General features: G+C 45.3%; 1 protein-coding gene across 2 annotated transcripts in view; it reads right to left on the minus strand.

The window, feature by feature from the left end:
- The window catches only part of LOC137525132 (sterol 26-hydroxylase, mitochondrial-like), a 225,375-nt gene that overhangs the window by 11,930 nt on the left and 188,202 nt on the right, over positions 1-25,243 (minus strand). For both annotated transcript variants that reach the window (XM_068245981.1, XM_068245980.1), the window contains exons 2-4: positions 19,005-19,195; positions 16,448-16,647; positions 15,065-15,262 (exon numbers count right to left, since the gene is read on the minus strand). In XM_068245981.1, the coding sequence (XP_068102082.1) occupies positions 15,065-15,262; positions 16,448-16,647; positions 19,005-19,195 (589 nt within the window). The remainder of the gene's footprint in view (positions 1-15,064; positions 15,263-16,447; positions 16,648-19,004; positions 19,196-25,243) is intronic.

Genomic DNA, 25,243 nt, shown 5'->3' on the forward strand with positions numbered 1-25,243 from the left:
TCATGACAGTTCACAAAGGTTTTACCTCCGTGGTATTTCATTCACTATTGGATGCTTTATTGCAGTGAGGGGAAAATGGAAGCCAGATGTGATACAAACAGCATTTTTATTTAATTATACTGTCATGTAAAGTGCAAGTCCAAGCTGCATAAAATTTGAATCCGCTCAAAACCATTAGCATCTCATTAACCATTTTTAATCTACATAATGCTGTGGATTTGTGTTACACAACAAATGTGAAATTAGTAAAAAAATAAATGTTTTCATGTTTCTTTCCTGAACAGATTAACTTTCCTACTTCCTCTGCGTCCCCTTCTTTCTCCTACTTAAAGTGGACCTGAACTCTTGCACAGGACAGAAGGAAATGCACCCTGTATGTATTTAGAGAGTTAAGCCTAATCTACACTAGTTTAGTCTCATGCTACGTACACACATGCGACAACGATCGTTCGTTGAGAACAACGAACTAACTTTTAATTGATAAAAAGAACGACCTAAGTAAAGTTAGTTTTAAAATGTGTGTAACGATCTGATCGTTAGAACGAACATTACATCACGTAAAGCAACTATTGCGCTTGCGCATAAAAATGAGAAGTTTCATGGAGAAATAGCGAAATGCGCATGTCAAGCCTAGTACGAACGACCGTTTCCAACGATGTACTACTTTTGCAAACGATCGTCGTTGGTAAAAATCCGCCAAGCTAGATCATTCGTTTTTAACGATCTAGCTCGTCCGTCGTTAGACTTCATGGTCGTTGGCTGCTTTTTTTTAAACGATCGTCGTTTGAAACGATCGGGGAACGATTGTTTCAAACGACTATAGTCGCATGTGTGTACGCACCTTCACTCCCCCAACCGTGATTAATCAAAAAGGGTAATTTGATCTCTCAGCTGAGTCAGGAATCTCAGCAGAGCAGCTAATTTGTAACCACAGGACATTATCCCTACGTCTGCTTTCATGAAAGCAGGAAGTAGACACTGCAGATTTATTGCAGGATTTGTATCAGCTGTAACAAAGAAGTGTTTTTTTTTGTAAAGATTATTATGCTGTTGCTTTTAGAGCAGAGAGAAAGTTCTGAGTTCAGGACGGGTTTTACTTATCTGTATGTTTGTGGGATGCTTTACTGCATATAGTAATGCTTAGTGAATTGAGCCCATATTGGTGCCCACATGGGCATTCCAGCAAAGATTTACTTATTATTTACGTAATACAAAAACCTAAATACACTAGTAATAAATATCAATTATCATAAAAACTGGGCATTGCGGCCTCGATCTATCTCCGTTCATTATCAATGGCATCGCCAACTCATTTCTAATCTTACTGCGCCACCCAGTGATCTTAAAAAAAAAACGATTTGTTTCGCTAATGCACCTTGTATTTCTTATCCTGCACTGACATCTGGCGGTTGTTTAAAATGATCATTCTTGCTTAAAACAAAATCATTTTTAATCATTTGGTGACATCTAGTGGATAAAAATAAGAATACAAGTTAGAAAAATTCTGCCATTTGAGGTGCCTGCAAGGTAGCCATGGAAGAGATAGGGATGTACCAACCCTCTATCCGCAGGGAGTATGTTTTAGTATTTCAGTTTCAACATGATTCGGGAATATAGAACTGAAATTTAGGGTTGCTCTCTCTCGTAATCACGAGTGATTACCAGTGATTCAAATGAGGCTTAATTGGTGCAGGTGTGCGGCGGGGATACAAGGGTTATTTACCCATAACTCCGCCATCCGCCTTACATTCCAAACAGCTTGCACAAATCCTATTGGTCGCGTTGCAAGCCTCACACTGGCACACTTCCTCCTTCCGGCTTGAAGGAGGAAGTGTGCCGTGGTGAGGCTTGCATCGCAACCAATAGGACGCGCGCAATCTGTTTGGAATGCAAGGCGGACGGCGGAGTTATGGTTAATTAACCCCCTGTATCCCCATCGCACACCTGCACCAATTAAGCTTCATTTGAATCACGGGTAATCACTCGTAATTACCCGTGAGAGCAACCCTGCTCAAATTATAGATTCTACACTCCTCTTCTTTTCTGGTGCTTTCTCCTCTACAAACTCTGCCTTGCTTGTATTATAAACTCTGTGATGTAAGGAATGTTTTACTCCTAACACCACTTTCTAGTTATCTGGAATTTAACTAACTAGCACAAATCACCAGAAGTACTCAGAGTGGTGAAGGCCAACTAGGCTGTTTGTGGCCTCTGCCATGCTTACAGGGAACCAAGCACCACTTTTGATTCCTGGTTTCTAATAGCTGTAGAAGTTTGTCTCATCAAGAAAAAGGCAAAATCATGTGTGGCACTTCCCAATGTCATTTAAACTATCGGTGGGTACTAGCATCTACTATGGCAACATTATTGACCATTGCCCTGCGACATCCAAGCAAGTATGTAAATTAACTGCAGCCTTTACTTAGACGTGTGCCCTGCTCAAATGGGAGAGGAACTGGTAAATATGACTTCAATCACAAGAACAAAGAAAGATAAGCATGCACCTTCCGTCTTTTCACAGTTTACTGGCGTGTTGCAGCAGACTCCATACATAAACACATGCTAGACATATCAATTAAGCCTCTTTCCCAGTGGGACGTTGCGTTTGATGCGACGTTAAAGTCGCACAATGTGCCCCTAATGCAACGCATATTGGTTTTGAAGTTGGACGTTATTTTGCACTGCGTTATGTGTCTCTTGGTGCACCGTTTTAATTGCATACTGATGTAACGAAAACGGCGCATGCGTCACATTAAAAAATTTTTTAAAAAACACATTACTGAGCATGTGCAAACAGTCCAACGCAGCTAATAACGCTTATAACTCACAGCATGCAGCACCTTCTAAATATTGCTACACGTTACACACAACGCAACGTGTGCACTGCGAATGTCGCACAGACTTAGTATTGCTGTGCGTTAGTCTGCGTTATTTCTTTTTCTAACTTTAACGTCACACTGTGAAAGCAGCCTTAGTGCTCAAAGATGTAAAATATAGCCGGACATTTCTTATGTGACCGGACCAAGCAGGGTGGATGGTGCAGGAAGTGGGTGGTGGGTCCAAAGCGGTGGGGCGACGGCCGTTTCGCGTCTGACTGACGCTTGGTCACGCGTACCACAGTAACAATAGTAATAATTCTAATAGCTATAGAAGATACCAAGCTCTCCCCCCCTCTAGCTGCATATTATTTATCCAGGGGGATGTAAGAAGATAGCATCTGTAACTTCTGTAGACCCTTTGAAGCAGTGTCCAATCTACCCACTCCCCCTATTGATCAAAAGCTTTTTGTTTGCTCTCTGCTAATGTGTGCAATCACATAATTTATACAGTCCTCATCTGCCTGAAACTTCTGCGGTCAGGCAAACCTCAGAAGTAGGCTAGTAAAACCCTCTGTTCATTTTTAAATGTAAAAAAAGAGGTAAAATTTAAAGAGACTCTGAAGCCTAGCTAAAATCATGTTTTTATTTTAAAAACGTCTTAAGCATGTTTGCACCACCTAAAACGCTGCATCCCCGCGGCTGAAAACAAATTTAATTACCCCTAACTCCCTGGGGCTGATTGCGGGGCTCCTTCCGTGAAGAGGCAGAGCTTTAGGCTGTAGCTCTGCCTCTACACGCGTCCATCTGTGGTGGATCTCCGCCTCTCCCCGCTCCTCTCAGTCTTCTTTCATTGAGAGGGACGGGGGAGGGGCAGGAATCAGCGTGGATTGACGTGCATGGAGGCAGAGCTGCAGCTGAAAGCTCTGCCTCCTTAGGGCAATAAAATCCACAACCAAGAAAGTCGTGGATTTTGCCCGGGGGGGTTAGGGGTGATTAATTTAGTATTCAGCCGCGGGGATGCGGCGTTTTAGGTGGTGCAAACTTGCTTAAAGAGACACTGAAGCGAAAAAAAAATATGATATAATGAATTGGTTGTGTACTATGAATAATTACTAGAAGATTAGCAGCAAAGAAAATATTCTCATATTTTTATTTTCAGGTATATAGTGTTTTTTCTAACATTGCATCATTCTCTAATATGTGCAGATTACACAACACTCAGCATTCAAAATGAGTCTTTCAGAGCAGTCTGTGAACTAATGACCTCTCCTCTGGCAGAGAAAAAGACATTTGTTTACTTACAGTTGAGATAATAAAAGTCAGAAGACAGCCCTCTTCACCACTTTGAAAGTCGTAGAGCTTAATGGCTTTTTTGCATAGAGATAACAACTGGAGTTTCTTAACTCTTCCTGTACTGGAAACAATTAGACTGATGTATCTGATCTTAATGTTTTATTTCTTAGCTGTACTACACATACAAATCATAATATCATAATTTTTTTTTCGCTTCAGTGTCTCTTTAAGAGGTTTTTAAAATAAAAACATGATTTTAGCGAGGCTTCAGAGTCTCTTTAAGGGTTTTTATTAATTAGACACATTGTTGGCAAGGTATTAAATATGATATTGAGATGTCCCGTGTGTTAAAATTGATGCTCGATTCACTCTGAAGAGTACTTGAAGTCAAAGTTACAGAACCTGTCATGACAGGCTCAGTCTAAATCAGTGGTCCTCATACTAAGGCCCGCGGGCTGAATGCGGCCTCCCTAGGCTTTTTCACTGGCCCCCCCAAACCCCCATATTGTTGGTTGGTGACCGTGGCTCACATACAGAATAGCAGTGCTGGCATCACCCATCCACATACTGTAGAAGCCAGGAAGCAGTAATTCCCTGGCATCCAATCCAATTCTCTATCAGGTGACACTGCTGTCCAATTGGACGGCAGGTTGTCACCTGGGTATGCTTCACTGTCTGGTGCACAAAGACGTTCTTTGGGGTGACTGAATGGCTGCTGCTGGGAGTTCTCCTCCAGGCATGATTGGGGGAATCAATACCTAGATTCAATGTAATGTTTTTCAACATGATTTTATGTATGTTCCGGCCCCCCAGCAGTCTGAAGTATGTTGACCTGGCCCTTGACCGACAAAGTTTGGGGACCTCTGGTCTAAATGATGGTGGATGGGATGGAGGAAGGGGTGTGTGATGGATTCACCTGCGCTAGATGCGCCCATCGTATGAAATCACGCACACAAGGCGTGCTGCAAAGTACCCCTTTAGTTTTAGCGTGACTTAAAAAAAAGAAGAGTTTTTGTTATAGTCCAGACACTTTCTATAGGAAGCTGCTGGGAGAGGATGCAATAAAACCATAAAACTTTCTCTTTAAGCAGACCCCTCACATTATTTGGTTCTACATCAAAGGAAGCCAGAAAACCAGATCATTCCCATACTGCTTCCCCCAAATCCCGGCAGGGGAAGATGGAATCCAATGTCCTCTGATTCAACTCTGATATGTATATAATTCCACATTGTGACATAATTTGAGGACTATTTATGAACAGCCAGTCGCAGCTCACAGTGAATATTATGCCAAGGTCGATACACCTTTGAAGATAATGATTCTTCTAGCTGGTCCACAGCCTGAGATATCAATCACCTAGACAGGGACGCTGGTAAACCAGGCATGATTGGTACCCACGATTTCAGCACATTATGACACAGCATAAAATGTTGGCCATTCTAACACCTCCCGGACATCCATAGAGTTTTGGCATAATCTGAGAAAATGCCAAAACTTTTCCTAAGGCAAGGGGCTGGACCCAAGTTGCTAGAGGTGGGTGATCATCTTTCCTTACAAGATCCACCCCTAGCAAATAAGAGGGTTATGTATGTGGATACAAAGGCTGTCGGGAATCCCTGCCTGCCTATCCATACACCCTCAAGGATATGGGCTTTTATCTTTGGACTATTACCTACAGAACTTTGCATCGTCTGTTTGGACTTACAATTCCAAAGGACATGGCAATTCTACAGACTGTTCAGACTGTATCCAGTTATCATGTTCACGTTTGATCCCTATTATTTTACTATATTAATCTGTTTATTGTTAGATGCTTTTACATTTTATGTACGGTACTCATTTTTATGCATTAATTTATTATAAAATAAACAATTAAAAATCGTTTGTCTAAGTGCTTGTTCTGAATATCTCTGCAAAGAAGCCTGTTTTTCAGAAAGGGCATTACCATAACTTTTTATTGATATTGTTATATTTTGCTATCTCTAGAAACGTTGTTGAAATAACTCTTTTACCTACAGGACTAGCTAGTTAGATTTGCGTATTCGCACACTAATGTGAATTGGTGGCAACTTACCTGATCTCTATATGAGATCGCAAATGGTTTTGAGTGTACCTACAATCGAAATTGTATTGTGTGGACTCACTAACCAAACCAAAGGGTTACTTTTTTCTGCAGTGCTGAATGCCTTCAGAATTCCCTCAGGGTCTGAGGCTGAATGGTAATCTGCAGCAAAGGGAACAGGAATTGGAGGGTGATGTCACAGGGCAGCCCCCAGAGATGGGCCCTGGAGATTTTTTAAAACTGGCCATGCCTACCTGCATGGTTGCAGCCCGCCCCCAGCTCCACAGTCGCATCCTGATTGGTCGCTTAACATGAAGATAGGAAACCGAGAGCCCAATATGGTGTAGTATTTAAGTTAATTGCGTAATTGGTAGTAAAGTAACAAGGGTTATACTCACAAACATGGGTTACTACACAGGCAACCATCATCACAGCAGGTGGGGAGAAATAGAACCTGACTGACCCCACTCAGGTTAAGAAGTCACTCTCTGTAGAAAGAAAGGATATGGGGATACACCCCTCCACCGAGGGTGGACTAGACTAGTTGCAAATTTTTGAACAGAGGCACCAACAAGTATAAAAACGTCTAAAAACCATAAGGTTGAGACTCAGAGGCGCTTGGCTGCTATACGGACCCTATTTGTTTCTCCACTATTTGCCTGATGAAGCGGGATTGTGACCTGCGAAATGCGTTGCATTTTGGAGTACCTAATAAATGTTATTTTGAATGAAAGTAACATTTTTCAGTCTGTTAAATATGTGAGGGAGGTAAGTCCACCAAAACTTCCCCCTTTTAAGCTTTTATTTTAGACTCTTTTATACTTGTTGGCGCCTCTGTTCAAAAATTTGCGTCCTGATTGGTGGCTGCCGAGCTGGGGGTGGGCCGCAGCTATGCAGGTGGAGGTTTTCAAAGAGCTTCGGCAGTTTTCAGAAACACAGCCGCCATCCTGCACTGCTAAGGAGGGGGGCGGAGCTTCTCCTGCGCCCTAAAGACTTCAGGACACGTATGTAAATTATTTTTTTTCCTATAAAGTTCATCATGCTGTGGCTAATTCTTTATAGCAGAGATGAATTTCTGAGCTTAGTTCTGCTTTAAAGTGAGTCTGGAGTGATTAAAAAAAAAAAAAAAAAATACAAACAAACAGATACTTACCTAAGGAGAGGGGAGGCTCTGGGTCCCATAGACCTCCTCTTCTGGTCCCCTCATTCCAATCTTCTGGCACGGGAGGCTTCGGAATTCTTCGGGAGCACAGCCAGCTCTGTGCTGCGCATGTGCGAGTGCACGAGAGTGCATGTTTCCGTATGCACAGTACGGAGTGGTCCTTCTTCGGGAGCACTCAGGCTTCTGAAGACTTTCAAAGCCTCCTGCAGTGGAAGAGAGCAGTCTTCGATCCATCGACCGGAGACTGCTGACAGGGGCAGCCAGCACTCTATAGGACCCAGAGCCTTCCCTCTCTTTAGGTAAGTTTCTGTTTGTTTGGCGCTTTATAAACACAATAAAATAAATAAATAATAAATAAGTATCTGTTTAAAAAAAAATCGCTTCAGACTCCCTTTAAGTTTGTAAGCTTATATTTGTATTTGTTTCCACTAGATGTCACCATTTGATTAAAAATGTTATTTTAGATTACCGCAACAATTTTAAATGGCCACTAAATGGCAATGTGGCAGGGGCGTAGCAATAGGTGTTGCAGAGGTAGCGACCGCATCGGGGCCCTTGGGCCAGAGGGGCCTCGAAGGGCCCTCCCTCAACTACAGTATTAGCTCTCTATTGGTCCTGTGCTCATAATAATCACTTCTATAGATACTTTGCGTAGTGGTAGTCCTTAAAGGGAAGGTCCAAGCAAAAAAAAAAATGAGTTTCACTTACCTAGGGCTTCTACCAGCCCCATGCAGCCATCCTGTGTCCTCGTAGTCACTCACTGCTGCTCCAGTCCCCCGCTGGCAGCTTTCTGACCTCGGAGGTCAGGGCCAAATTGCGTACATTTTTACACACTCCCGCTAGTGCAGGAACATTAACACATGCATTTTTACGCGTTAGTGGTGCAACGCGTACATTTTTGTTCCTGCACTAGCTGGAATGCGTAAAAATGTATGCAATGTGGCCCTGACCTCCGAGGTCAGAAAGCTGCCAGCGGGGGACTGGAGCAGCAGTGAGTGACTACGAGAGCACAGGATGGCTACATGGGGCTGGTAGAAGCCCTAGGTAAGTGAAACTCATTTTTTTTTTTTGCTTGAACCTTCCCTTTAACAAACTGTTTCCCATCCTTTTCTTGCATCTCTGACACTCTAGTTGTCCTTGGCAGGTTTTGGTGCTCCAAATCAATTGTTACGTATAGAGCAGGGGCGTAGGAATAGGCCCTGCAGCCCCTGCGCCCGCGGGGGGGCCCGGTCCCCCCCCCCTGGGGCCCGCTCGGGGCCGTTTTGTGGGTGCTGGAGGGGTGGCAGCATGAGGGGAAAGCCTTGCCCACAGTCGGCGGGGAGAGGGGTAGTTCCCCCCTCTCCCTCACCTCGGGGCTCTCCCCTCTGCGCTCCCCCTCCAGCTCGTAAGTGTCTGTGGGGCTGTGGTGGGCAGCGAGCGGCGGGCAGATACATACCTGCTTCCGTGCGTTCCATCGGAGACTTCTCCCTCTAGCGGCTGACGTCACTTCCGGAAGTGACGTCAGCCGCTAGAGGGAGAAGTCTCCGATGGAACGCACGGAAGCAGGTATGTATCTGCCCGCCGCTCGCTGCCCACCACAGCCCCACAGACACTTACGAGCTGGAGGGGGAGCGCAGAGGGGAGAGCCCCGAGGTGAGGGAGAGGGGGGAACTACCCCTCTCCCCGCCGACTGTGGGCAAGGCTTTCCCCTCATGCTGCCACCCCTCCAGCACCCACAAAACGGCCGCGAGCGGGCCCGGGGGGGGGGGGGGGCCCGCTCAGAAAATCTGCAGGGGGGCCCGGTGGGGCCTAGTTACGCCCCTGGTATAGAGTGCTTGTTGGGGGGGGGGGGCAATGTAAAACTTGCATCGGGGCCCACAGCTCCTTAGCTATGCCACTGCAATGTGGGGTAAGAAATATGTATACACTGTACAGCGCTGCGTAATAAGTTGGCGCTATATAAATACTAAATAATAATAATAATAATCTAGCATCTATGAAGAAAAAAATCACTTTATTTGGAAATATTTATAGCAGTAGAGTATTGTACTGTTAGCCATCAGTAAAAGCAAGACGTTTTGAATCAGGATTTTTATTGGCTAACTTAGAGGTAAAAAAAAGGTAAGCTTTCAGCTAAAATGCCTTCATCAGACTTAGTTATGCAGGAACTAAGTCTAATAAGGGCTTATTAGCTGAAAACTTACCTTTTATTTATTAAGTTAGCCAATATATGGTATCATTCTGATTCTTGCTTTTGGAAATATTTCTATATCTTGTCACTAGCTGTCCCTCAAAGGAGCTCACAATCTAATCCCTACCATTGCCATATGTCTATATTATGTAGTATAAGTACTGTAGTCTAGGGCCAATTTTAGGGGGAGCCAATTAGCCTATCCGTATGTTTTTGGAATGTGGGAGGAAACCGGAGTGCCCGGAGGAAACCCACGCAGACACGGAGAGACCATACAAACTCTTTGCAGATAGTGCCCTGGCTGGGATTCGAACCAGGGACCCAGCGCTGCAAGGCGAGAGAGCTAACCACTACGCCACCGTGCTGCCCTTAGATGGTGTGGGTTGTAAAAAAAATGAGCATAATGTATGAGCGGAGGTAGATTCAGTACTCCGTCTGTGCTGATTACATGCTTATTAAAGCGGAATATAACCCTGCATTTCAACTTTGCTCTAAAACATTATTTACAGCATATTATATGCAACCAGTATTTTTTTTACTAGACCAGCATTTGAAGGGTTACACACAGAGCTTTAAAGTTCCGTGGATAGAAATGCTGCCGCAGCCGAAGTTTAGTTAGATACATTTGAGTAAACACAATGTAACAAGTGGTGAATGTTACACACTCTCTGGCTGTCCTCCAGCTCCTGCACAGTCAGAGAGTGTGTGTCACATTCCACACTTGTTACACTGTGTTTACCTAAAGTGAATGGTTACCGAATAAAAAAAAAAGTCCGATACTCACCTAAGGAGAGAGAAGGCTCGGTCCTAATGAGCCTTTCCTCTCCTCTCCCGGTGCCCGGTGGATCCTCCGTTCAAATCCCCCGCCACGGGGGACTTCGGAAGTCTTCGGGAGCACTCGGGCTCCCGAATACGGGCCGCTCCATACTGCACACGCGCGAGTGTGTCATAGACCAGCGCGAGTGCGTCATAGTGGGCACTCGCGCATGCGCAGTATGGAGCGGCCCGTCTTCGGGAGCCCGAGTGCTCCCGAAGTCTTCCGAAGCGGCAGTATTTGACCAAACTGGTCGAATACTGCAACGGGGGATTGTGAGCGGTACCGGGCACCGGGAGAGGAGAGGGAAGTCTCATTAGGACCGAGCCTTCCCTCTCCTTAGGTGAGTATCTGACTTTTTTTTTTTAATCGGTACACATTGGCTTTAAATGTATCTATCCAAACTTCGGCTGCGGCAGCATTTCTATCCATGGAACTTTAAACCTCTGTGTGTAACCCTTCCAATACTGGTCTAGTAAAAAAAAAATGCTGGTTGCATATAATATGCTGTAAATAATGTTTTAGAGCAAAGTTGAAATGCAGGGTTATATTCCGCTTTAATATTTGTAATACATTAACATGTAAATAAAGAACAGTCTATGTCTGTCTGCTCATGTCGCCGAACCCTGCCTGGCTGAATACTCGAATCATTGCTGAACTGGCTCATGGTCCTGACAACTCTCGAGTTGACAGTATCATCAAGTCACCTAGGAAATCTCTGGTACTTACTCATAGCGTCCCAGGTGGACAGGGATCATTTTAATTTTGGTGAAAAAATGAAAAAAGCCCTGCTGGATGTGGTGTTGTTAATGGTGACAAGACAAGACAAGAAAATTTTCTCCTGGTGGACTCAAAGCGCCAGAGCTGCAGCCACTAGGATGCGCTCTATAGGCAGTAGCAGTGTTAGGGAGACTTGCCTAACACTGAACACAGTAAGCCAGCACCTACTGAATAGGTGCTGGCTTACTGAACAGGCAGAGCCCAGATTCGAACCCAGGTCTCCTGTGTCAGAGGCAGAGCCCTTAACCATTACACTATCCAGCCACCATGCAGACCACAAGGGGCGTAACTACAGCTGAGCAGCCCCCAAGACCGCAGGGAGCCCAGAGATGTAAAGGGGACCCAACTACTACTCCCTCTTATAAAGGGATCCATTCTTCAGATCAGGTGTTTTTGTGGCTACACTTGTTATGGTTGTGAAAATTATGAAGTTGACACTTGTTTATGACCCTTGAAAGAAGGGCCCCCAGGCTTTGAGGGTCACCAGGGGTAGGCAAGGGAAAGGGTGTCCACATTGGGGAGACCTATCAAAGTTTTGCATGATCTGTAGTTTCGGCCCTGCAGACCACCAAACTTATGCTTCATACACACTTGAGATAAAAGTCTTTGGAAAAGGCAAGATCACAGACCAATCTTACCACCCTTCATGTAGTATGAGAGACATACTCTACACAGTCTATTCTATGGAGCTGCACTCCCCATCAGATAAAATCTTTGCAAGATGCTGCACACAAAGATGCCCGTACACACTCAAAAGATCATTATCTGCAAAAGATCTGTTCCTGCAAAATATCCATTCCTGCAAAATGCATTCATAGTCTATGAGATCTGCAGATCATCATACACACTTGGTTTAACAGACTTCATCTGCATATCTGGCAATCATCTGCAGATCTGAAAATCCATCCTGGTGGATCTGATCTGCAGATGATTGTCTGTTAAACCAAGTGTGTATGATGATCTGCAGATCTCATAGACTATGAATGCATTTTGCAGGAATGGATATTTTGCAGGAACAGATCTTTTGCAGATAATGATCTTTTGAGTGTGTACGGGCATCTTTGTGTGCAGCATCCTGCAAAGATTTTATCTGATGGGGAGTGCAGCTCCATAGAATAGACTGTGTAGAGTATGGCTCTCATACTACATGAAGGGTGGTAAGATTGGTCTGTGATCTTGCCTTTTCCAAAGACTTTTATCTCAAGTGTGTATGAAGCATTAGTATCCTTCACCAAGAGCAGTGTATATTTGAGCTATGGGAATGGACCGGACAGTTCTCGGCTTGGCTGTCTCAGACTATCGCTATCCCTTGTATCACTCATTCGGGAAGGGAAGGGGGGGGTGGGGCGGCGGGTTGTTGCTTTAATCCAGGAGAAATAAATATTTATACAGGTACTATTCCACTCTGTACTCCAGGAGAACCTCTACAGATGTTGATTTTCCTGCATATCTGGATGCTATACTCTTTCCTATGATGCCTGAAGAATGTAGAGACCTGCTGGATGGAGAGATATGAGAGGAGGTGATATCTGATGCGATTTCATCCTTGGAACTGGTAGCTTCCTGGTTCCTCGGAATGGATGGCTTCACAGTGAAGTTTTATGAGCAGTATAAGGCTCCCTGCACACTGCAAATCCGTTTTGCGATTCCGATTCTGAATCAGATTTGCAATTCCGATTTTCCATGAATGCAATCAACAGAAAAAGGGAGGAAAAAACGCAGCATGCAGTAACAATTAAAAATCGTAATCGGATGTAAAAAGTGATTAAAAATTGGAATCGGAGTTGCATGCAGTGTGCAGGGAGCCTTAGGTAGATACTAGTCCGTGGCATCTTGGAGACCCCGTTCATCATGCTCAGATGCAAGTTGGTGGAGGTGCCCTTATAATTCTCAATATAGTTTATTACAATTTTGGTATATTGAGAATTATAAGGGCGCCTCTACCAACTTGTTTCCGTACTTTCACCTCTCTGAGGGGTCATCTTGTTACTGGGGAGTTCCATCTACCAGTATACAAGACCACAGGAGGAGAGCGACCACCCAGTTCCAGCGGGTTCGGGGATACCGAGCGGAAACGGTTACTTTCCGCATGCACAGTCAGTGGTTGCATAAGTGCGACCCACTTTTGTGAGTATTCATTACCCACATTATTCTTTATCTTAATTGCCTAACGTTACTACACCAGAAGTGCTTCTGGTCTCTTCCTTTCCCTAGGGCAAAGACGTTCCTCCCCTCATTAGCGTGGAGATCGTCTTAAGCCTCATACACACGGGGTACGACCGTCGCCGGTGTGTATGACGTGCACGCCCGAACCGTCGCCCGTCGGAGCTGTCGCCAGGTGATTGACATGTTCAATCGCCGGCTACAGCTGTCGCCGCAACTTCGTCAGAACTGTCGCTAGTCCCGCGTATGTATGTGGGCTAGCGACAGGAGACCTACGCGAGTACGGCCGGGGGATGCTCCATTCACAAACAGCTTCCGAACACGTCTCTGCCTCTCTGGCGAGATGTGTGGACAGCTGTCGCCGGCAGGGAGTTGTCGCTCCCTGGTCGCGTGCATGCATGCAACGGGGGACAATTGTTCCCCGTGTGTATGTAGCTTTAGACCTGCACAGAAACCTGAGATCATGCTCATTTGCTCTTATCAGGCTGGTACTTAAGACGGGTTAGGATCGTAAATCCTGCTAAGCATACAGGCCCATATAACTCAACAACATATGGTAAATGCTAAAGACACTGTGCCACCTTGGACACCCTTCTAGCGGGCATAAGGGGCACCCAAATTTCCACTCTGCGCCCAAAGATCGCTATTTTGTATTGGTGCCTATGGCGGTGCCCAATTAGTTCACTTGCCACATGCACCCTTTTTTCCTGCTCCGTCCTGGTCTCCCCTTCTTCACAGGCCAAGGGATTTCCACTCCACTTGAGAAGGGACTTCCCTCTACCTGACCCACCATATTCCTCCCAAAAGAACTGTCTTGTCTGGCTTCCCCAATCATTCTTTAAAAGGAACCTGAAGTGAGAGGGATATGAAGGCTGCCAAATGTATTTCCTTTTAAACAATACCAGTTATCCGGCAGTCCTGCTGATCTTTCTGGTCAGTAGTGCCTGAATCTCATACCTGAAACAAGCATGCAAGTAATCTTGTCGTTTTTTTTGTATGAAACATCTGAACTGCTGCATGCTTGTTCAGGGTCTATGACTAAAAGTATCAGAGGCGGGGATCAACAGGACAGCCAGGCAATTTGTATTGTTTAAAATTAAATAAATATGTCAGCCTTCATATCCCTCTGAGTTAAGGTTAACGGATCAATCAGGATGGCTAATAGTTTATTTGGAAATGCCGTCTCCCTTGCATTTCCATGGAAATGTTGCAGTTGCCATTGGAGACTGGAGGGCTTGCATTACCAAATTTTTTTCGATACCGTCTGTCTGCTGTGCTGGTGCCTGCAGGATTGTGGTTTGCAAAAGAAAAAAAAAATAATAATAATCAGTAATAATAACAATAAAAATATGAAAAAATATTGAAGGAAGTTAACTTAAAGTGTACCTGAGTCCAAAGAGGTCTTAGGTTTTACACTTTCCTGGGGCTTCCTCCAGCCCCCTTGAGGCCTCTTGGTCCCTCATGTCTCCCCAGACCACTCCTGTCTCCCTCTGGACGGCCCAGTACTCTGGCTGAGTCATGCTTCATCACGCATACACAACCCAGCTGTGTACGCTCCCCCGGCTGGGAGCATTTTGCAACTGTGCAGCAGGGGGGGGGGGGGGGGGGCAGGAGGAAGCCCCAGGTAAGTATAAAACCCAAGACCTCTTTGGTCTCAGGTTTCCTTGAACTGTTTAACTGAGAAAAAATTATTTTGAGTGCCTCATTTTGTGAAATGGTATTTTCTACATAAACAAGTTATAAATAAGGAGACATAATTCATGAGATAACATTTTGTAAATCAGCCTCTTGGTCACTTACCAAAAGCAAAGATCCGATCCCAGCCAGACAGGAAGGCCCCCCAGAACGGCAGCACATTCCTGGTCCAGAGAGGCAGGTAGGTGGCATAGACAGAATTTCTGAGCATCTCACCGATGGAATTGATGAACACCTGGGTCTCCTGAGGGATCTCCTTCTCCAGACAGCCAATCCGCTTCTCAAACAAAATATAGGAGATTCCTGAGAGAAAATAATAAAGTAATAATCCTTTGTTACAATCACAGCAACACCAGATAATTGACTAAAATTAATACAGGGAGGATTGTGGAGAGTTTTCTGACATTTTTAGTTTTTGTAAATTAAAAGCGTTCAGAACAGTTAAGACATCTGGTAGAATGTGGCCCGGATTTACTTCACAGGAGCCTATAGGCACAGATGTCCTGGCACCTTAGACTCCATCTTCGATGAACCGACAAACTTGGAATTGTGCTGGCTGGCCCAGCTTGTCAGTGCTTCCTTACTTCCCTTGCCTGTCATAGGTAGATACAGGTTCCCCTTAGCATTAGGTGGCCAGAGGTACACTCCGTATTAAGTAACTAAAGGGAGATCTCGTCAATGGAATGCTGAGAGTCGGATGAGTAACCTTTAATTTACACTATCAGGACTCTGCGTCGGGAAGAGGGAGGCGCTCGGGGAGAGGAGTGAGCCGCCTTTCCATCACCAGTCACCTGTAGGCACGTGCCTACAGTGCCTTATCTTATGGTAAATTCGGCACTGGTGCAGTAAGTTATTCAGGATACCGCAGAGATCACCTGCCAGGACTAAAAATGTTGCCACCCGTGTTAAATTTTAGTGTATAAATCAGGGAAAGTTTGTACAATGAGCACACACTGACTACATCATTTATAAGGGCTTTTGACCATCTATTGGAGGTGACCCCCTCATTTTTAAACTTTCAGATATGATATCTTTTCTGGTAGATTTGTGATGGGCAGGGACAGTTAGACTGTCAAAGAGGATGAGAGGCGCCCAATGTGTGTATACTGTAATTAAAAACAATAATAAAAGAAATGGGGTAAGGTTCGCTTACCCACATATGAAAGTCTAGGACTGTATAAGCAGGAAAAATATTTATTGCACAAAAAGACAACGGGTTTCGAGGGGCTATTTCCAAGTAACAACATTTCCTGGCGACTTTTTTTTGCGCACACCTGTGACATTACCGGGGGCAAGAAATATTTATTCAAAATCCTCTGCAGCTTCTACCACTGAGTATAATGGGGTCTCACTGGCTGAAACTGGAGGTCAGTCAGTAACGGGTGGAACGCCAGGATCTATGATGGGGTGAGACTTCCAAAATTAAGCTAAGGGTCCAAAGAACTCCCTGCTAGTTCACAGGGTGCCAAATAATGGTGTAAAGGTTACCTTCAAGAGCAAATCGGTAGAGCTCATTGGCCACATCAGTCACGGTGTCACCCGTGGGACTTTCCTTGCGCAAGTCTTGCAGCTTGACCATGAAATCTGAGACAACCTCATTGATGCAGCCGGCGTAGTTCTTGGCATCTGCCGGCCTCAGAAGCCTCTGGTTGAGAACAGTCCGCAGAGAGTGCCACTTCGCACCACGCCTAGTGGGAGGAGAAGACGGCTCAAAAAAAACTTTTTTTGAGAGATCTGTATTTTGGAGTCGTTGATGTACTTTGGTATCCTATTATGTGGCTGGATAGTGTACTGGTTAAGGGCTCTGCCTCTGACCTTAAGGCCCCGTTCACACTTGCGGTTTTTTAACCACTTCGCATCCAGACCTTGTTTTGTACTTATTGACCAGAGCAGTTTTGACAGTTTAGCTATGTCCCTATTTAATCAGAAATAACTTTATCCCTACTTATGACACAGAAATGAAATATATATTGTTTTTTTCAAGACAAACTAGGCTTTCATTGTATGCCATTTTTTCCCTCAAACTATTTTGTTTTCTATGAATTTTAATGGGAAAACAAAGAAAAAAATAGAAAAAACATGTATTTTTCAGTTTTACCAATTCCAGTTTAAAAATAAAAAGTGCTACTGTAGATTAAAAACACACATTTTGTTTGGCAATTCTTACTGCTTATCACAAAACTTAGATTATGTTCCTGTCACAATTTATGGTGAAGATATTTGATTCTGAAATAATGCTACAGAGTGTGTTTTTCACTATGAAATGAGAAAATACAAGTATTTTTCATAGTAAAAATCAATCTCATTAGCTCAGGAAACTTATATTCCCATTCACCAATTAGTGCTGCATCAGATAGTGCCAGAAATGTGCACAGGAGCAAGCCCAATCCTGCACAGCACTGCTTCTGCTACAAGACGTATATCTACTGACCTGTGGCTTAGATGAAGTCCCAGAGGACGTATATCTACTGACCTGTGGACGAAGTGGTTAAAAACCGGAACGGATGTCCGGACCGCATCGGATCCGGACTGGACCTGATCCGTACGGTTCCTATCCGCATCCGTTCCGGATCCGTTCCGTTTGCATCCGTTTTCCGTGCGGTATGAACACGGTTGCGGTCCGGATCCGTTTGAGATAACAAGCTGTATAATAATACCTGGGGTCTGGGGGGTCGTTGTAGGGCCTCACCTCCTCGTTATCAGACGTATCGGACATGTTGCTGCCGGGGAGCTCCAGCGTGAGGTCGCTGCTGCTCCACTCTGTGGGCGCTGGGCCCATGTGTCCCCGTCCAGGATGGCCGCTGTAGCATGGAGGAAGCATGGGAGGTGGGGTGGAGCGTCCGTTTTTTACGGCCAGTGTGTTGTGCGCTCTCCGGTTCTCATTGCTTTGTATTGGCCGGATGCAACAGTCCGGCTCCGCTCCGGATACGTCTGCCGGAGGAGCCGGACCAAAAAATAGCGCACGTTGGATCTTACGCTGGAGTCCGGATCCGGACGGAATGGACGCATGTGAACGGACGCATAGACTTTCATTGCTGTGCCGTGCGTCCGTTCCGTCCGTTCCGCATGCAGTCCGGCTCCGGCACGGCGATTCCGGACGGCGACCGCCAATGTGAACCGGGCCTTAGAGACCTGGGTTCAAATCTCGTCTCTTCCTATTTCAGTAAGTCAACTGCAATTCAGTTAAGAGTTATTGGGCAAGACTCCCTAACACTGCTACTGCCGCTAGTGGCTGCCTCGCAAGTGCTTTCAGTATAGCAGGAAAAAAGCGCTATACAAATATTGGAATTGTTAGTATTATTATATATCACAAACAGTGGGCCATGCCCATGAAGCAATGGGGGTTTGTAACTTGTAATATTCTAATTAATGTAAATATGTGGTAATTCACACATGTCATTGAGCGTTTGGTCTGAGCATATCTCTAACGTACATCTTATTCTGTTAATTTTTTTTTTTTTACAGCAGTGACATCACAATTCTGCAAACACAAGATATACTTTCTCAAGAGTGACATCACAGCTGTGCAGATATATGCTAGTGTTTAAAGGAATGACATCATAACCCTGTAGATATCTTATGCTTCAGACCAGTAACATCACATCTATGTAGGTACAAGTTATAGTCAATAGAAATAAGTTTCTGTTTACAGAAGTGACATCAGCACTCCATCCTGAGACTCCTCCAGGGCCGGATTTCAACTTTTTACCTCCCAAGTCCACTTTCACCATTCACCATCTGCCCCCCGATCAACAGCAACCCCCTCTCTCACCTCTCTGATAGGTTGGAGCTGGGTGGAGACCAGAATCAGACTCGAAGAGCAGCTGGTGGTGATGGTGAATAACAGCGCAGGTCACGGATACTTATCCCCTGAGTCCCAGACACTTGCCCGAACTCTGTGGTTCACGTGCTTGGCAGCTTTATTGCATGAGTGTGCCAGCCCGCTGCCCGCCCCTAGCTTCCTGGTGCACTAGGCCATGGCTTTTGTGGCCTTGCCTGAAATCCGGCCATGGCGTTTCCTATAACACCTCCTCTATGAACTCACTCGCTGAAAGGTCCGTAGGCCATATTGCGTACTTCTCGATGCTCCCGCCACAAGTCATATTCAGTCCTCAGAGGATATCGTCCTTCCTGCCGCACCACTAATTCCAAGAGCTCTGGGTCGGCTATCTGCACCATTTTGTATCTACCGATTGTGGATTTCCACCATGGACCATAGCGCTTGTGGTAGATCCGCTGTAAAACACAAGCAACGCGTACATCAAAAAAAGGCTTTCGGAAATTTGAGCACCCAGTGATACCGATAGTAAAATATTGGTATTGAATACCAATATTTTACAATCAAAGTGTAAAAGCGATAGTGGTATTACATTCTGATATTTTACTATAGCTAAACCTAAGCCGATTCTCACACAGGACCCTCCCTCCTGGCGCCAATCCTTACCATCCCCCCTACAGACTATCCCCCCTATCTGATGCCTAACCCTAACCAACAGCCTTCCTGATGCCTAGCCCTAACTGTCCCCCTGCACAAACACACTTCCTGAAGGCTTACCCTAACCGCCCCCCCCACAAACACCCTACCTGACACCTAGCCTTCACCGTCCCCCACACAAACACCTTACCTAACGTCTAACCCTAACTGGCCTTGCGCTCAAACACCCTTCCTAACGCCTAACCGTCCTCATCCCACCCCCCTTGCAAAAACACACTACATGACGCTAAACCCCAACTACCCCCCACACAAGCAGCCTTCCTGATGCCTAACCCTATCCGTCCCCCCACTCAAACACCCCCTCCCTTCCATACAATCCCCCTACCTGACGCCTAACCCCAACCACCCCCCGCATAGACACCTTACCTGACGTCTAACCCTGACTATCCGCCGCACAAACACCCTACCTGACGCCTAACCCTAACTGTCCCTCACACAAGCACCCTAACGTCGCCTAACCCTAACTGTCCCCTGAACAAAGACCTTACCTGATGCCTAACCCTAACCGTCCCTCACACAAACACCCTAACAACGTCTAATCCTAACTGTCCCCCGCACAAACACCTTACCTGATGCGTAATCATATCTGTCCCTACACATAACTGTAACTGTCCCCCGCACAAACACCTTACCTGATGCGTAATCATATCTGTCCCTACACATAACCATAACCGTCCCCTCGCACAAACACCCTGATGCCTAACTCTAACCGCCCCCACCCACACAAACATTCTTCCTGACACCTATACCTAACCGCCCCCACCCACACAAACATTTTTCCTGATGCCAAACCCTAACTGCCCCAACCCACACAAACATTCTTCCTGACACCTATACCTAACTGCCCCCACCCTCACAAATATTCTTCCTGATGCCTAACCCTAACCCCTGCACAAATACCCTTTCTGACGCCTACTCCTAACCGCCCCCTATGGTGGTGCCCAAATTTTCCGCACTAGCTGATGCCCAAATTTCCTGCTTTCACACGCAACAGCTAATGTAACTTATTGGAACTAGAACAGATGTGGTGAATAAAGATAGGCAGTGACCTCATGGCATGTTCAGCAGTGGTTTGCACATTCGCCTTGCATTGTGCCGAAGATCTGGGCTCAGTTACTACCCTAAAAATATCTGCATTGAGTTGATATGCGGGGGCATAACTACAGTCTATCAAGCCTCACAACAAAGATCTGCCTGCTGGGCCCCTAAACCTACCTTCCAGCCCCCCCCATCTCCCTCAGGGCCCAGGGGTCCAGTCCTGTGAGCAAAGGAAGAGTTAAATGCAGAGCAGCAGCAGTGGAGCATACACATTACCTGCTCCCGGCGACGGGACAGGTCCTCCTCTCTCCTCTTTAGTTCAGTGTACCGAGCACCTGGCAGCCAATCAGCATGCGGCTCAGGCACTGAACTGAAAAGGAGTGAAGATGCATTGAATTCAATGGGCACGAGAAAATACATTTCCAAGAAAGTTATCATTTTCGCAAAAATGTGTCTCCTGTGAAATCTCTAATATATTTTTTGCAAAAATGCTTACCGGTATGTCAGTGTGAAAATGACTTGATTTGAGTTCATTGATCATATTTATCTACATAGTTTGATTTATACTGAAGTGGATATATGAAATATGTTGGACAACTTCTGATCTACACTGTATGATGATGTGTTATTGACCCCATGTCACAACCTCTGAACTGCAACTATTTGTCTCCAAAGATGCGGCTAATGTAAAAAGCCATGAAATGTGCATTAGGCTAATGAATGCAAATCAATGTGACATCTGGATTTTATATCACATTTGTCATACCTGCCTATTAGTATTATTATAATTTAAAGTTGCATTTTACAAATACAGGAAGTCCCTGGTTAACAAAAGAGAAAGTCAGAAAGACACTGTAGGTTCATTCTTAATTAAGTCGGAACACTGTGCCATCTCTGTCCCCTGTACCTCAAGTGTCCCCCTCTGTGTCATCTCTGTCCCCCTCTGTGTCTCCCTTGTTCCACCTTGTGTCTCCATTGTGCCACCTTGTGTCTCCATTGTGCCGCCATAGTTACATAGTTACTTTGGTTGAAAAAAGACATACCGTACGTCCATCGAGTTCAACCAGAGAACAAAGTACAACGCCAGCCTGCTCCCTCACATATCCCTGTTGATCCAGAGGAAGGCGAAAAACTCTTACAAGGCATGGTCCAATTAGCCCCAAAAGGGAGAAAAATTCCTTCCCGACTCCAGATGGCAATCAGATAAAATCCCTGGATCAACATCATTGGGCATTACCTAGTAATTGTAGCCATGGATGTCTTTCAGTGCAAGGAAAGCATCTAAGCCCCCTTTAAATGCAGGTATAGAGTTTGCCATAACGACTTCCTGTGGCAACGCATTCCACATCCTAATCACTCTTACTGTAAAGAACCCTTTCCAAAATAAATGGCTAAAACGTTTTTCCTCCATGCACTGGCGTAACAATAGGGGATATGACCCTTGCCTAGGGCCCGCTCAGGGACTTTTGGGGGGCAGGAGGGGTCGCAGCATAAGAGGAGAGTGTGGCAGATCGATGGGGAGGGGGGAACATTCCCCCCCCTCCCTCACCTCGGGCTCTCCTCTCAGCGCTCCCCCTCCTGCAATCATTGGTGGCAGCGGGCAGCAGCGGCGGTGGCGGCAGGCTGAACACATTACCTCCTTCTCGCTGGAGGTGTTCCGTTCTCTAAGAGCTTCTTGCAACTTCCTGTGTAAACAGGAAGTTGCTCTTAGAGAACGGAAGACCTCCAGCGAGAAGGAGGCCACCGCTGCCTGCTGCCACCAATGATTGCAGGAGGGGGAGCGCTGAGAGGAGAGCCCGAGGTGAGGGGGGGAATGTCCCCCCTCCTCACCGATCTGCCACACTCTCCTCTTATGCTGCGACCCCTCCTGCCCCCCAAAAGTCCCTGAGCGGGCCCTGGGGGGGTCCGGATGTTTTTCTTTTTTTTGCAGGGGGGCCCGGGGATTTCTAGGTACGCCCCTGCCTCCATGCGCAGATCATGTCCTCTAGTCCTTTGAGAAGGCCTAGGGACAAAAAGCTCACCCGCCAAGCTATTATATTGCCCTCTGATGTATTTATACATGTTAATTAGATCCCCTCTAAGGCGTCTTTTCTCTAGACTAAATAAACCCAGTTTATCTAACCTTTCTTGGTAAGTGAGACCTTCCATCCCACATATCAATTTTGTTGCTCGTCTCTGCACCTGCTCTAAAACTGCAATATCTTTTTTGTAATGTGGTGCCCAGAACTGAATTCCATATTCCAGATGTGGCCTTACTAGTGAGTTAAACAGGGGCAATATTATGCTAGCATCTCGAGTTTTTATTTCCCTTTTAATGCATCCCAAAATTTTGTTAGCTTTAGCTGCAGCGGCTTGGCATTGAGTACGAATATTTAACTTGTTGTCGAAGAGTACTCCTAAGTCCTTCTCCAAGTTTGATGTCCCCAACTGTATCCCATTTATTTTGTATGGTGCTAGACCATTGGTATGACCAAAATGCATGACTTTACATTTTCCAACATTGAATTTCATCTGCCATGTATGTGCCCATATAGCCATCCTATCCAGACCCTGCTGCAATATGACACTATCTTCCTCAGAGTTGATGATTCTGCACAATTTTGTATCATCTGCAAAAATAGCAACATTGCTCACTACTGCATCTACTAGGTCATTAATAAATAAATTGAAGAGCACTGGACCCAGTACAGACCCCTGTGGGACCCCACTGCTAACAGTCTCCCATTTTGAGTATGAGCCATTGACCACAACTCTTTGTATTCTGTCCATTAGCCAGTTCCCTATCCATGCACACAGACTCTTCCCCAGTCCTTGCATCCTCAACTTTTGCACCAGACTTTTGTGTGGAACAGTGTCGAAGGCCTTAGCAAAGTCCAAGTATATCACATCTACAGCATTCGCAATATCCACATTAGCGTACACTACCTCATAAAAGCTGAGCATGTTAGTCAAACAGGACCTGTCTTTAGTAAACCCATGTTGATGCTGAGAAAGAAGATTATTTTCTACTATAAAGTCATGTATAGTATCTCTTAGTAACCCCTCAAATAGTTTGCATACAACTGATGTTAAGCTTACAGGTCTATAATTTCCTGGATCTGATTTTTTGCCCTTCTTAAATAATGGGAAAATGTGGGCTGTACGCCAATCCACTGGGACTCTGCCAGTTAAAAAGAGAGTCACAAAAGATAAGATAAAGGGGTTTATCTATAACTGAACTTAATTCCCTTAGGACCCGAGGATGCATGCCATCCGGGCCAGGTGCCTTGTCAATTTTTAATTTATTTAATCTTGCCTTCACTTCTTCCTGCATAAAGTATTTAAAATTACAGTTGGAAGATTGAGACTCTTCTGCATCTGTAATTCGCAACTGTAATGATCACTGCTGCAGCAGCTATTGCTGGAAGTAGTGCTGCAGCTCAGGCAGTTCTGATCTATTTCCATGCAAGCTGTATAGCTTTGTCTGTTTTTCCCTGCTGTCAGCTTGTGACTGATTATCATTCACCTGTGTGGGAATCTGCATGTCTGCTCCCATTGGATGACCTCAGTATAAAGATCTGCTTCCTGCAGGGTTTCCTTGGGTTTTCATAGCTTCAGCTTAAGCCTGCCTTGCTGTCGCTTTAGCCCCCGATCGTGTTTCTTGTTAAAGATACTTTGCTGGTCTTTGCATCATATATTGGTTCATTGCCAATATATATGCATACCAGCACGTTTATTATTTTCCTTGTATTTGTGTTACGTGATACATCAGTGTCGCTGATGTATACGTAACACGAACTGTTTATATCCTGTGTTCAGTTAGTCAGTTTTCCAGCACGTTTTGGTAGTTTGCGCGTACCGTGAACACCCGTGCTGAGCTAGTTATCCTGTTCCTGGTCCTGTTTGTGGATTGCGTTCATCTCTGCGAAGAGATAACGAATCCTTCTGAATCCTGTTCTGTTACCGTTTGTGGATTGCGTTCATCTCTGCGAAGAGATAGCGAATCCTTCTGAGTCCTGTTCCCTGTGTTACTCCATTCCTAGTCAGCGTTCCTGCTTATGTCATATATCGGTTCATTGCCGATATATACATATGTTAGTCAGACGTTACAAATAGTTTCATTGATAGCTGTAATTGTAATACGCTAGGAAATCATACTTATTGTATATTTATCTGTGTTACGTTCATCTATCTTAATCCTGCTATTTTCTGACTATCCTGTCCTGTCTTTGTGAGGCACGCCATCGCCGCATCGCATTGGCTGCCTCATTCCAGTCTGTCTGGTTTTGGACGCTTGCTGTCGCTAAGTAGCCGCTAGCTAGCAAGCGTTCATTCTGTCTACCTGTCCTGATCTCCTCAGTTCTGGTTTATGCGCTCAGCGCTACTTCGCGCTGAGACGTTATAACGAAAGCATTGTTTGTGGCTGTCAGATCTGCACCGGCTCTGTGCGCCACAATCTCCTATTGGAGTCAGTCCTCCCCTCCACTATACTAGGGATAGCCTGTTTCCTGGTGCTAGTGTGTGTACCTCCTCCACGCCAGCTCATGCGTTGCATGCTGACTGTGGAGAATACACCACCAAGCCTTACATTATGAAAACCCCATTACCAATCCCCATTGTGGGGGGGATTCCCAGAAAGTATGACACTGTTAATTATGGTTCCTGTTCCTTTAAGAAATTTGAAGAACTTAGCTCTGAAACAGAAAATGAGTTTTTCTCTGAATGTGCCAGGTTCCTGACCAATCCTGATCTCCAAGCGACTCCTGTTTCAA

The sequence above is a fragment of the Hyperolius riggenbachi genome, chromosome 7 (assembly GCF_040937935.1).
Source record: "Hyperolius riggenbachi isolate aHypRig1 chromosome 7, aHypRig1.pri, whole genome shotgun sequence".
NCBI lineage: Eukaryota > Metazoa > Chordata > Amphibia > Anura > Hyperoliidae > Hyperolius > Hyperolius riggenbachi.